The 13433-nt window shown below is 37.1% G+C and overlaps 1 protein-coding gene and 1 pseudogene across 2 annotated transcripts; one reads left to right on the forward strand and one right to left on the reverse strand.

Moving 5' to 3' along the window:
• The window catches only part of LOC107576133 (centrosomal protein of 290 kDa-like), a 32913-nt pseudogene extending 25052 nt beyond the window's left edge, over positions 1-7861 (forward strand).
• A 44-nt stretch (positions 7862-7905) lies between these two features.
• LOC107574924 (uncharacterized protein C12orf29 homolog) lies at positions 7906-10823 on the reverse strand. Of its 2 annotated transcripts, none has more exons than XM_016261358.1 (7): positions 10561-10823; positions 10100-10214; positions 9560-9655; positions 9282-9398; positions 8973-9170; positions 8392-8561; positions 7906-8304 (listed from the first exon to the last, which is right to left on the reverse strand). In XM_016261358.1, exons 1-7 carry the CDS (start codon positions 10648-10650, stop codon positions 8119-8121), a joined length of 972 nt encoding a protein of 323 aa, XP_016116844.1. In that variant the 5' UTR covers positions 10651-10823; the 3' UTR covers positions 7906-8118. The 2 variants fall into 2 exon arrangements, with proteins under 2 accessions (XP_016116844.1, XP_016116838.1); XM_016261352.1 differs by having other exon boundaries at positions 7907-8304; positions 10100-10217; positions 10561-10822.
• Between the last annotated feature and the right edge of the window lie 2610 nt (positions 10824-13433).

Consider the following 13433-nt stretch of genomic DNA (forward strand, 5'->3'; position numbering starts at 1 on the left):
CCCGCTTTTTTCAATACTGATCAGTATCATGATATTGATTCCTTGTGTCACTTTTAATGAGCTTTCCTTTCCATGACTTGAGGAGAGACATGTTGCCCAAGTGAAGGGTCTGTCCCAGGAGGCAGAAGAGCTGAGAGCTCAGCTCATTCAGATGGAGAAAGAGGCTAATGTCAGGTCACCATCCAACACCATGAAGAACCTCGTGGAGCAGTTGAAGACTCAGGCTCAAGGAAAAACAGCTGAAGGTACCACACAGTGGACAACTAGAGTAAATGTGCAGTTACAATTAGCAATGATTGGCGAATTTTCACAGGCAAAATTCAGTAATAATTTCAATAGAAATCTGCGCTATTGGGAATATCTCATGAGGGCCTTTTTTTCCATACAATTTTGCCAAAATGTTGCACCTTAAAGGGTCATATGACGTTGCTAAAAAATAACATTATTTTGTGCATTTGGTGTAATGAAATGTGTTTATGCGGTTTAAGGTTCAAAAAACACATTACTGTACATTATTGTTTCTCCTCTATGCCCCGCCTTTCTGAACGCATCGATTTTTACAAAGCTCATCGTTCTGAAAAGCGAGGTGTGCTGTGATTGGCCAGCTATCCAGTGTGTTGTGATTGGCCGAATTCCTCAAGCATGTGACAGAAATGTTGCTCCCCTTACATATTGTGATGCCGTGTCCCGGTGCGACGAGACAAAACCGATAAAATTATAAAACAAGGCATTTGTTGCATCCAGTGGGGACAGAATTACTGATTATAATGACTTATACTGTCGTTGCATCGCGCCGCGTAAACATAAATCCATGTCTGCATTTGTGATCGAAGAAATTACAAACAACAAGCGCTACTCTACACTGCTCAATTCGTGGCCTAATGGTTAGAGAGTCGGACTCGTAACCCAAGGCTGCGGGTTCGAGTCTCGTACCGGCAGGGATTGTAGATTGGGGGAGTGAATGTACAGTGCTCTCTCCCACCTTCGATACCACGACTGAGGTGCCGCAGCAAAAAATGGCTGCCCACTGCTCCGTGTGTGTGCGTGCGTGCGTGCGTGTGTGTGTGTGTTCACTGCTGTGTGTGTGCACTTTGGATGGGATAAATGCAGAGCACTAATTCCGAGTATGGGTCACCATACTTGGCCACATGTCACGTCACTTTCACTTTCAAAACTCGCGTTTGAACCATCAGTGGCAAATCCTTTAAATATGAAAACATACTTACAGTCTGTGAGTCAGCATTATTTGTCAGCATCATAAACTGTGGTCAGCATGTGCACCGAAAGGGAAACGGGAACTGAATTCACCAGAACACCGGCATTGTAGGCTACTCTGGGTTGAAGTGTTCTGGAACAGTGTTGTAAATACAACTTAACCACTGACTTCTAGTTGTGTCCTCTTTTGGAAGACCAAACAAAGTAGTTTCGCTTTCACAATGAAACACAGCATCTCCACGACATGGCGGCGGCGGGAACAATACTACAGCGAGAATCAAAGTTACACCTTCTTTCTTTGCGTGAACATTTGGGCCGCGTTATGCAAATCTTGCATTGGGCGTGTTTAAACGAGGCGTTTTAGGAGGGCGTGGACGAGTCTTAACTTTTATAAAGAATATCTCTTTGGGTTTGAGACTTTAGTCTTTGCAACTTTAGGGATCTTATCTATTCATGAACAGCTTGTAACACTCCAAAGAGAAAGGAAAACTTGAAACCGCATTATATGACCCCTTTAATTGTTCTGGATAGGTTTTTCCACGGTGATATTTGAACATGACTAAAATCAGAACACGGTTCCTAATCCGCTGGCTCTCAGTAAAGCTCTCTTGGAGCTTCGTGCAGAGTTGACATCTCAAGCAGAACAGCAGATCATCGCCAATGCTGCTCAGAAGGAAGAGGCCCTCAACGTTCAACAGATTGTCGACAAACAGACCAAGGAGCTAAGGGTAAAAATAAGGAAGAAACTTAAAACTTAAGAAGAAACTTAAATTCTTACCCTATTTCTAAACCTTTACTTGTCAACTGTAAATCATTGGTTCCAAACTTTTGCATCAGCTTTTATCAATTGTTGTGAATCATTAAATTATTCAAGTGAGAAAAAATTAATCTGTCACTTTGTAGAAGCTCATCAAATTGCTTGACCATCCATTCATCCTTGAAAACTGTGAACAAAGCAATGCAAATTAAACATAAAAAACTAAACAAAATTAAATAAAAAATAAACTTTTTTTATGTTAGACTAGGACGGTAACATGAAAAGAAATTGAATAAACACTTCATTAAAAATAAAAATGTAACTGAATAAATCACTTTAAAACTGACAAATAATTATCAGTTTATTAATTTGTTTAAAATGTAACAATAAACATATATTACTCATAACTTGTTTTAAAAAGCTTTGGTCAGTTGCTCTCATTACTCATTTGTCAATCGAGTTTTTAAAAAAAAATGCCAGTTCATTGATGGGAGCAACCAATGAAATTTAGACTTTGTGGTTTTTAAAACACCCATAACATTTTACAAGGACTGAATTTTATCCCAACCCTAACCAAGCAATTATTTATCCCTGTGTTCCTCATCAGGCATGTGTAAAGGACCTTAATGAGGAGCTCCAGCTGGCTAAAGATGGCGTACGAGCAGCAAAAGCCAGAGAAAACTCGCTGAGAGGAGCTGGAGAACTTAAACAAGGATCTGCAGAGCCATAAACCACATAAGCTGCAGAGTGAAAAAGAGACTCTGGAGGATCAGCTGAATGAGCTGAAGAAGAAGGTCCAGAGACTCAGCAGCGGCCTACAGGTTAGACCACATGTGTTTTTTTCACACTTATTCACTTGTACCGTGAGTGGTTAAGGTCAAGAAATGTATGTTTCGCTGTTCTTGAGTAATTCTACCAGTGACTCAAAAGCACTTAGACACTGAGTCAGCGGCCCTTTTTTGTCTGCAAAAGAAGAGCTTCTGCTCTGTGTCTGGTTGAACAGAGCCCTTCTTTGATGACAACGAATACGTCTAGACACCATTGTGCAGATCCTCGCTCTTATTAGAGTTGTGGTCATTGGGAAGAAAAAAACATTTGTATGTATAGTCATAGTCCTCTTAGTTTTTTTTACAATTACAATGTTCAAATTCAACTTTATTTATATACTGTAGCACCTTTTAAACTTGTTTACCAAGTTCTTTACTGAAGTCATGTACACTACCATTCAAAACATTATATACTATACAAATTCAAATTTTAAATCATGAATATTGAAAAAAAAACTGTCACTGTCTTTATAAAAATATTAAGCAGCACAACTGTTTTCAACATTGATAATAATAATAAATGCTTCTTGAGCAGCAAATCAACATATTAAAATAATTTCTGAAGGATCATGTGACACTGAAGACTAGAGTAATGAATAAAAGAATTTAGATTTGCATCACAGGAATATGTATTAAAATAGAAATCGGTTATTTTAAATTGCAATAATTAAAAATATTATTGGGTTTACTGTATTTTTGATCAAATAAATGCAGCCTTGTTGAGCTTAAGAAACTTTTTTCAAAAACATTTGAAAATCGTACATTTATGAAAGGGGATAAAGAAAAAAAAATTGTCAGTAAGAATTAAATGAGAGTCTAAATAAATAAAGATGTGTTTTTGTGTGTGTATTTGGTGTTTGTCTGTGCAGGCTCAGGTTGAGAGTGATGGGCCCACAGTTGAAGCTCTTCAGAAGAAGATCTGTAAGTTGGAGCAGGAGCTGGACAGGAAGAGCATCTCAGAGCCTGCAGACAAGAGGAGCGTCCTGAACGAGGACAAGGTGAACTAGAATTGCATTTACTACAAGAAACGTTAGGCCGTTAAAGGTAAATTATCTGTAGAAATCAATGTAGAAGAAGGCTAAAGAAGCCTTTACATATGTAATTTGATGTCAGATGTTTGCTTGAGCTCTTAAGCCCTGTTCACACCACCAGCAACACACAGCGACAAAGCGACATGATCCCATTCATTTTCAGTGGAGAGCTGGCGACTTCCAGCGACACAAGCAACAATGGCAACAGAATGTGGGCATGGCGAGCGACGGGAGTCATGCAACAAAAGTTAAGAATAGTTTACCTTTATGCAAATGAACAGCGAATTTCTCAAGCATCAACCAATAGGAGTGAAGAATCTTGTCAGTAGCGCTCGCACGTCACCGTCTCGAGTGCTCAGTGGCCACTGAGCGCTGCTGTAGTTTAAATAACAACCCTCACCAACAGCAGAATGCTACTTTTATTTATTTTAAGTCTAATTCCTAGTCAAATTAGAATATCTTAGTTTTACTGGCTATATATATAGATTGTGATAGATGTGATTGTATTTTCTAAGATATGTCCAGACGTGCAGTCTACCAATGACATTAGAGTGAGAGCACTAGAAATGCCCACAAGCGTCTTCACAGTACAGTCTTGCGACACACAGTGAGAAGGTTGCTGGCAGTGTGAACGGGGCTTTATTCTTTGACACACACATTTAATTTAGCATTTTGTGGTGAAGTCTTAAGGCCCGTTCACACCAAGCACGATAACTATAAAGATAACGATATAGTTCTAAAAGTCGTTCTCAATATTAAAGAATAGCATAGTTCACACCACAACTATAACGATAACGATACAGAGGAGCGATATCGTTGTGATCACTTTCAAAATGATTTTTTTTCCAGCTGATGAACGATAAAACACTGACAGCCAATCAGAATCCATCCTGCTGTAACGAGCTCAAGAATTTAAAGCGGCAGACGTGCGTGCGCTTAGAATAAACAGACGATATCGTTCGCTGGTGTGGACGCTAATATCGTTATCTTTATAGTTATCGTTCTTGGTGTGAACGGGGCTTTATAGTCTGGCTTGCTTTCTGATCATGTCTGAGTCATTGAAGAAGTATAGTAATCATTATAATTACATCATTATGTTTCTCTGATTTGTTTAATCCTTCTGATTTATTAACAAAAAAACTGTATATATGTGAATTTTTCCTATTTTTGCAGTCCTTTAAAGAAGAAATCGTGAGATGGGAGGAAGGTAAAAAGTGGCAGGCCAGGGTGGAGAAAGTGCGGAGCGTTCTCAAGGAGAAGGAGAAAGAAGTGGAATCTCTGGCTAAACAATTAACAACGATCAAGGAACTTTACAGCAGGTCTGTGCTGTAATCTATCCACATAATGGACAGTTTCAAATGATGCATTAATAGTTTGAATCTTAAATAAATGTGGCCAAAATGTATGCAAGAAACGTGAGCTTAACTTTAGCAATTATTAATAGTAAGAACAAAAGTTGAAGATTCCCAATCATGTTTATTTTGCCTGATGTCTATGAAGGTTGCTACACTGGAACGATACCATGAGAAACTTAAGGTACATTTTGTGAGCCTGTTGGATGAGACACTACCATTCACATGTTTGGGCTTTAATGTTTTTGAAATAAGTCTTTAAGGCTGCATTTGATCACAAAAACAGTAATACTGTGGAAAAAATACTGTGTTTTTTTGGCAAAGCTGAATTTTTAGCATCATTACTCCAGCCTTCAGTGTCACATGATCTTTGCTGATGCTGATATGCTTTTAATATTATCAATGTTGATAACAGCTGTGCTGCTTCATATTTCTGTGGAAGCCATGATACATTTTTTTTCAGGATTCTTTGGAGATTTGAAAGTTCAAAAGAACAGCATTTATTTGAAATATAAATATTTCTTAACATTATAAATGTCTTTACTGACACTATTGATCAATTAATGCATCTATTGAATAACATTTAAAAAAAACAAAACAAAACAGAATATTTAGTAAAGACCATCTGCGAGCTGCAACTGTATAATTTGTGAAAACAACAATTGTGATATTGTTTTAAGAATGTCATGTGACAAAGTTATTTTCTACTTTTATTATAATGTGTATCTTTCCGTTACAGTCAGAAGATGAAAAGCTGAAACGAAAACAAGAGGAACAGTTAAAAGCAAGACTCGACTCAAAAACCAAGGGCATTAAGAAAATCATGATGGAAAATGAACGCTTAAGTAAAGATATTAAAAAGTTTTTTGTTTTTTTTCCCCCATTACCTTCATGTCAGTAAAACATGCTCTTAATATGTCATGGTACAGTATGTTTTTGTGGCAAATTGCAGGAAGCAGAAGCTGCAGAAAAGCTGAGGGTTGCAACAGCCAGCCTTGAAGCAGCCAATGAGAAACTGAAGGTAGAGCTTGAGGAGACCAGTCAGAGACTCTTATTAGCAGTCGAAGGGGCCGTCTTTAGAGGGGGCAGACAGCAAGACCTGGAAATCTTCAGTTGTGTCCAGGTATTACATTTACTTAAATACTTAATCAATTTCGTCATCATGCAAGTTATTCATTTTTCCCTTCACCGGTTATTTGAAAAGATGAAAAGTCTTGAGAGTGAAATCGCTAAGAAGAACTCCAGCATTTCAGAGCTGAAGGTGCAGCTGAAAGAGGCGAATGAGAAATAGCAGGCCACACAACACGCTGTCAGCCAGCTGAAGGAACAAGTGAGACACTGATTCTTCTTCAGCTATTCACTAAAAACACCATATTCTGCCATTACTGAAACATGTTTGATATTTTGAGCCAATTTTACAACACTTGTTTTCATTTGTCACGTGCTTCCTAGCAACAAGGCACATGTTTCTGCTTGAGTTTGCGGTGTTCGGAACGACTTGAAAGTCTGGTAGTGTGTATGTGTGTGTGACCCTCAGTCTTTTTTTCTCTGTAACCATTTATAAAGTTGGCAAATGTGTTATGAAATCTTTTCCAATTTGAAAAGTCACGTACTGCATTCCAGGCTTAACATGCTCCTTTTCCCAGAGATCTAATAGCCTAATATTTATTAACAGGTGGAACTGCTTAGAAATATCCCTGTGGAAGCGACCACAGATGAAGGCCTTGCCAGAGAATATCAGTCCCTGAGGTGAAGTGCGTAAATATCCATAGACTTCAAAGCACACAAAATTACTCAAAACTCATTCTTTGCCAAATATTTTTCAATTAGACTGGCCAATAAACAAGTTGAGAGGGGAAAAAGCTCAACTTCTTCACCAGATTCAATGGTACGATGAGCAGTTTGGAACCAGCAAAGCAGGACCAGGTAAGATCACCATTGATTTTTTGAAGAATTCACATTGTGGCTACATGAGACTTATATCATCTACCTGTTCCTTTTGTAGGATACAGTGAGCTCCAGGAACAAATTAAGACAGCAAATACTGAAAAGAAGAAATTACAGGTATCCCTGAAGAAAAACAAAATGCCTAAAGAATCAGCTGTTTTTAAATCTCAAGTCACATTATAAATGCTTCCATTTTAGGATGAAGTGAAAAAGCTGACTAGAGAGCTGGAAAACTTTGACCCGACATTTTGAGAGGAACTTGAGGATCTTAAGTACAATTACAATCTGGAGGTGAAGAAAAACATCATCCTGAAGGAACAGCTGAAGAAGCTGTCGGATCGGTTTGGAGTGGCGGTTCCCATAGACGTGTCTATCAGCTAACACACATCAGATCGTTTGTCAGGTCATTCGATTTTATTGTTACTGCTCAGTTAGAGCCAAATATGTACAATGTTAATTCGCTTTATATTCAAGTACAATTAAGTTACAATGTTTCATAAGTAGGTTCATATTTATTTTTTTTGTAAAATATAAAATTTTTCTATAAAGTTAGGTTTTGTGATTTATGGCCTCACTAGCAAAAACTGAAAGGTTTTTACCTTTTTACATGTATAATCTATCAATCACTGCCTCAGTTTTGAAACTCCTTAGTTGTAATAAATGGCGATCAATGTCAATGTCCATTTATTTATATACATATTGCTGAACCATCCTCTGAAAGCTATTTAAACAAACAAAATTAAGAATTAAATAAACATTTAGAATTAAATAATAAAAAAACACTTCCACTCTCTAAAAGAAAAAGTGGCAAATATAAAGCAATCACAGCATTCGCACACACATCACATATCTAAGTGCATATATGAGCAAAATGTCAATGGGAAAAATCGCAACAGGCATTTTTGACCAGTATTAAGTGTTGCCAAAGGTTCTTCACTCTGGTTAAAACCAGATTTATCAGGAATGTTTGGTAGTTTCATTCTATGGGATCAGGGTTCAAACTGAATGTCCTGTATGCAGCTGAAGAATTTTCCGTTTATGCTGGAAAACGATTTGAACAAGTCCTTCTCGGAAGCATCTGGATCAAGCTTTTCATCTACATGGACAACCACAGGTCTGGTGTTCAGGAAGCTGTCACCAACAGGCCATTTCAAACCGAGATGATGCCGGTGTATCTGAAGAGTTCAAATGATTTGATCTGAAGAAAATGTGGATAACTGCAGCAGAAGAGTGACGGTTTAATGTATGAACCCTTTATTTACCTTGATCAGTGTCCCATCATCACAGTGCCAAACGATTCCCTCCACTCGCCCCTCTTGGCATTCCTGAAACCAGGAATACAGCTGCTGGAAATCCACTGGAGGAGGGTTCCGGATGTGCAGGACCCCGTGGGGCACCAGAACATGGACTGGATACTTCTTACTTCCCAAACCTACGGAATCACAGAGTTACTTCCTAAACCAGGGATCCTCAAATCTGGCCCACAAGATCCACTTTCCTGCAGAGTTTAGCTCTAACCCTAATCAAACACACCTGAGCATGCTAATCAATATCTACAGGATCATTAGAAAATCACAGGTAGGTGAGTTTGATCAGGGTTGGAGCTAAACTCTGCAGCGCACTGGCCCTCCAGGACAAGATTTGAGGAACCCTGTCCTAAACCAACAGAATTCCTGTCAGTTTCTTACTTCCTTAACAGTTAAACTAGCATTCAAAGGTTTTTTTTTTTTGCAAGAAATTATCACTTTGAATGAGAGTAAAAATATTATCAATGTTAAAAAAAATCAATTTCAAATAAGTGCTGTCTTTTGAACTTTCAAAGAAATCAGTACATTATATTTACCATATGGATTTCCATTAACGTTGGTTCCGATAAGCTCAAGGGTTTGCTCCATGAGGTCTACTAGAGGAATGCTGACAATTTCAAGCAACCCTTCATCCTCCCCGTGTGTCTTCAGGACAAGGGCAACAGCAGAATCATAGTTAACCACAGAGGCGTGCCAGCAGTACTGCTTGTTGGTATGATCCACTGGAACCCAACCTTCATGACAGATATATCTATGCCATCAGCAGCCTTTATTTTCACTCAGTACAGTATAACTTGTGACAGGAAGATCAGGAATAAGAGTGTGTTCCAGAGACACCAACCCACCTGGAATGTGTCCATGTTCGTCCGGCACTGGATGGCCATTCTCATGCTGGACTCTGTGAGCAGCGATCCAGGATTCTGGCACTTCCCGGAAATCTTCATCTACGTTCCACACAAATCCTGTTATTTAGTAGAGAATCAAAAAATATCCGATGTTTAGAACTTTCATAATTATTCACTGCTTTGTGACGGTTTCTTGTTAACCCAAGAAATAACACTGTTAATTCTAATATTTATGTAAAGTTAAATCATACAAAAAGATTAATTTTGGACCAAAATACCTTTGCAGGTCTTCTGCAAATACTGATGCTTTTTGAATCTCTTATCTGCCTGCTTGGTGGGTTTCCGATCCAAGCGAGCCCAGAGATACGGTTCCCCTTAAAACAAATTAATTAATAAGAAATAATAATAAAATTAATAAAAATCCTAATTTTGGATATGGAAATAACTGGCTTGAATATTCACCAGTGATTTCCACATATATGTGTGTGTGCGCGCATATATATATGCAACATTTATAATAATGTTACAAAAAAAATCCACAAATATTATTTTGCAGCAGTTTTTCAGCATTGATATTAATAATAAATGTTTCTGAAGCAGCAAATCAGCATATTAGAATTATTTCTAAAGGATAAGCTTCGACAGCTTTGCCAGCAATAAATTACATACTAAAGTACATTTTATATTGTAATATTATTTAACAAAATTACTGTTTTTAGTGTATTTTTGATCAAATGCCTTGGTGAGCATTAGAAACGTCTTTCAAAAAACTTTTTAAAAATCTTATCGACCCACTAATTTATAGCCACAGATTATACCTTTGTATGTGGTGATATAGCAGCATGTCCCATCAAACTTCTCAGTTGCTACTGCACAGTGAATATCTGATTCAAGAGCAGCAGGGTTCACATTCTCAGTGGCCACCACCTGAAACTGCTACAGAATGAGTAAAATCTTTTAATAAACAATTCAATCTAATAAAAACTCAATGCATGGTGCATTTTACCCGTGCATTTTTATTCATTTATTTTTTAGTATGTTTTATGTTATTGTATGGCATTTTTAGATCAGCCCTGTTGCTTTTAAATGGACTTTATAAATATACTTATTATATGCATATTGCCTTGGGTCTGTTTCTCAGTGCAATGCACTGATTAAAATAATAATGAAAACATGAATTAAAAATAATGACGCTGACCATATTGTAATGCATTCATAATGTTTCTAGGGTTTTGATCATGAGAGTAACACGTACACAAAAAACATTTATTTTACCCACCTGACAGTCGCGTTTTCTGGATGGTTCGTTTCGCACTTCCGTCAGGAAAACACATGGGATCTTCTGCTGCACGGAACCCAGACGGCGCATAATCGCTGCTGTTAATCAGCTTTATAACGGGGTGTGTTGCTTCACAGGTTGAATATGGACTGACGATATCAACACACTTTCAGATCAGCCATTCACATGCGCCCAGTGCTATTTTGTTCAGATTTCCTCCCTCTCATTCTGTAGTCCGAAGATGATCTTAGTCGCCATCTATTGGAACGGAGAGTGAACTGTTTTTTTATTTATTTATAGTAAGCAGGTTTGATGAGCATCTATCTCGGAGCTAAAACAAACAACAACAACAAAAAAAAGGTCATTGCGACTTTATTCTGTATTTTTTAAAAGTTTATTTTAAAATGTTTTCACACAAATAAATTAATAGTGCTTTAAGTACTATGCTTTAATCTTCATGGAGCGGGTCGCCTCATGGGGGCGCCATGTTAAGATTAAACTACTCTCAGTAATTATCGAATCAAGATGTATGTGTTTGTTTCTTTATCTGAATAGATTTGGAGAAATTTTGCGTTAAATCACTTGCTAATTACTGGATCCACTGGAGGAAGCAATATGGATTATGGATTTATATATTGACCAGAGGCAACAGTTGTAACTTAAAATGTCTTAAAGGGGTCGTATGATGCGATTTCAAGTTTTCCTTTCTCTTTGGAGTGTTACAAGCTGATTGTTTATAGATCAGATCCCTGAAGCTGCAAAGACTAAAGTTTCAAATCCAAAGAGATATTCTTTATCAAAGTTAAGACTCTGCCACGTCCCCCTAAAACGGCTCGTTCTAACACGCCCCCACATATCTACCTCACTATGTGGAAATATTTGCATAATGCCACCCAAATGTGCACGCAAAGAAAGAAGGCGTGGTTTCAGTAACCGCAGTTAGTGTTGAAGCAGCCATGTCAGGGAGACGCTGTGTGTTTCTAGGCGAAAGCAAAAGCACTTTATTTGGCCTTCCGAAAGTAGATGCATTTAGGAATCTTTAAGATCACTTACAACAGAACAGCAATGCATTTTATGGACGACCGTTTCGTGAACCTAGGAGAGGAGGTAATTGTGACTTTGCTATGACAATCTGGCGCTTCTGAATCAGCTACTGTTTTGTTATTAGTTTAAGTATTTGCTATTGACTGTTCAAATGCGGAGTTTTGCGCATCGCGCGTGTGAGAGAGACCAGCTTCATCACTGTCTGTCACGCGACTTCCCCTTTCGGGCTCTGTCTTTACCTTTATTTACTATGGAAGTTTATTTCGCTACGAAACAAAGGTAATTGCTACTTTTTCTCTTTTTTTCCACAGAATTGCTTATTTATATCTTGCGATTGTAATTCTGAGAAAAAAAATCTGAATTTGTTAGGTGTCTAAACATTTGGGAAATAAAAACAAAATTGCAAGATATAAACTCGCAACTGGGAGGGAAAAAGTTAGAATTGTAAGATGTAAACTCAGAATTCTGAGCGGACAAAATGTACGAATTGCAAGATGTAAACTCAGGATTCTTAGGGAAAAAAAGTAGGTATTGCGTAATGTAAACTCACAATGCCAAGAAAAAAGTCAAAATTGTGAGATGCAAACTTAATTTTCATTGACAAAACAGTCCGAATTGTGAGATACAGACTCAGAATTCTGAGAGGGGGAAAAAAAAGTCAGAATTGTGAGATGAAAATTTTAAATTACCTTTTTTTATATTTTCATTTCATGGTGGAAATAAGCTTTCCATATCTTTCTACGTCAATTCTTTTTCAAATATAAACCTTTAACCAGTGGCTGTCGTGAAAATGTGTTTATGAAAGATTTATTCAAACATACATTAAATAATGAAGACATCACTAACAGCTTAAGTAAAAATATGAGTATGTAATATAGTGCACTGCATATATTTATCAAAATGCTCTATTTTGAATTTGGTAGATGTCACACCACAATAAAGAGCGTCAACCACACGGACTAATCAAATTCTGTGATCAAACTGACAGATTTTAAATAATAAGAATTTGTTTCATATGAGAAGTAGCAGCACATCCAATTTATTGGATGGGATGTGCACTACAAATAATGCGTTTAGTGAAGTTTTGTTAGAGCATTAACTGAAATCACCATAGACTAAAAGACTGATTTCAGGATTATCGATATCGGTTAATCAAAATGAAGATCAGTTCAAATAAATTCATTTATATTGTCAACCCAGACCTATTATAAACCATTTATTCTCCTACAAAACCTAAACTAATAGATAGTTGGCATTCGGACTGCTGCTTACCTTTCAGAAGAGGCTGGAAGGTGGGAATTTCCTGTAGCTTTATTGCATCTGGATCATTATGGATATTCCGTAATGACTGAGTTCCTTGAGCAACAACTACTATGTCATCCATTTTGGCTCTATGCTTGGCTGGAGAGGGTACAACTGAAACAACGAGACAGAACTTACTAACAAGTATGGTAGAATATATAGACCATAAGTAACACCTCCATTCTAACAGATATATGTCTATAATAAAAATTATATTTAAAGATTAATATATAATTTATTATAATTCATATAGAAATAAGTGATACTATATCATCATCGTAATGCATTTAGAATGATATACATTGCTAATAACTTGTATTATAATTATTCATTCTAAAACTGATTTTGTGGTAAATTAGTCCAAATGTTTATCAAACTGTTCCTCTTCTACATTTAATAACTGGACCTTTTTTAATCAGATTTTTGTCTGTGTACATTAGTTTATTTTAAATATTCATTTGGTGTGACAAGCTGCATGAATAATACATTTAAAGGAGCCAGCCTTGTACCTTAAAGAGTACCAAAGG

This window comes from Sinocyclocheilus grahami, unplaced genomic scaffold (assembly GCF_001515645.1).
Source record: "Sinocyclocheilus grahami isolate Dianchi unplaced genomic scaffold, SAMN03320097.WGS_v1.1 scaffold31.1, whole genome shotgun sequence".
Taxonomy (NCBI): Eukaryota; Metazoa; Chordata; class Actinopteri; order Cypriniformes; family Cyprinidae; genus Sinocyclocheilus; species Sinocyclocheilus grahami.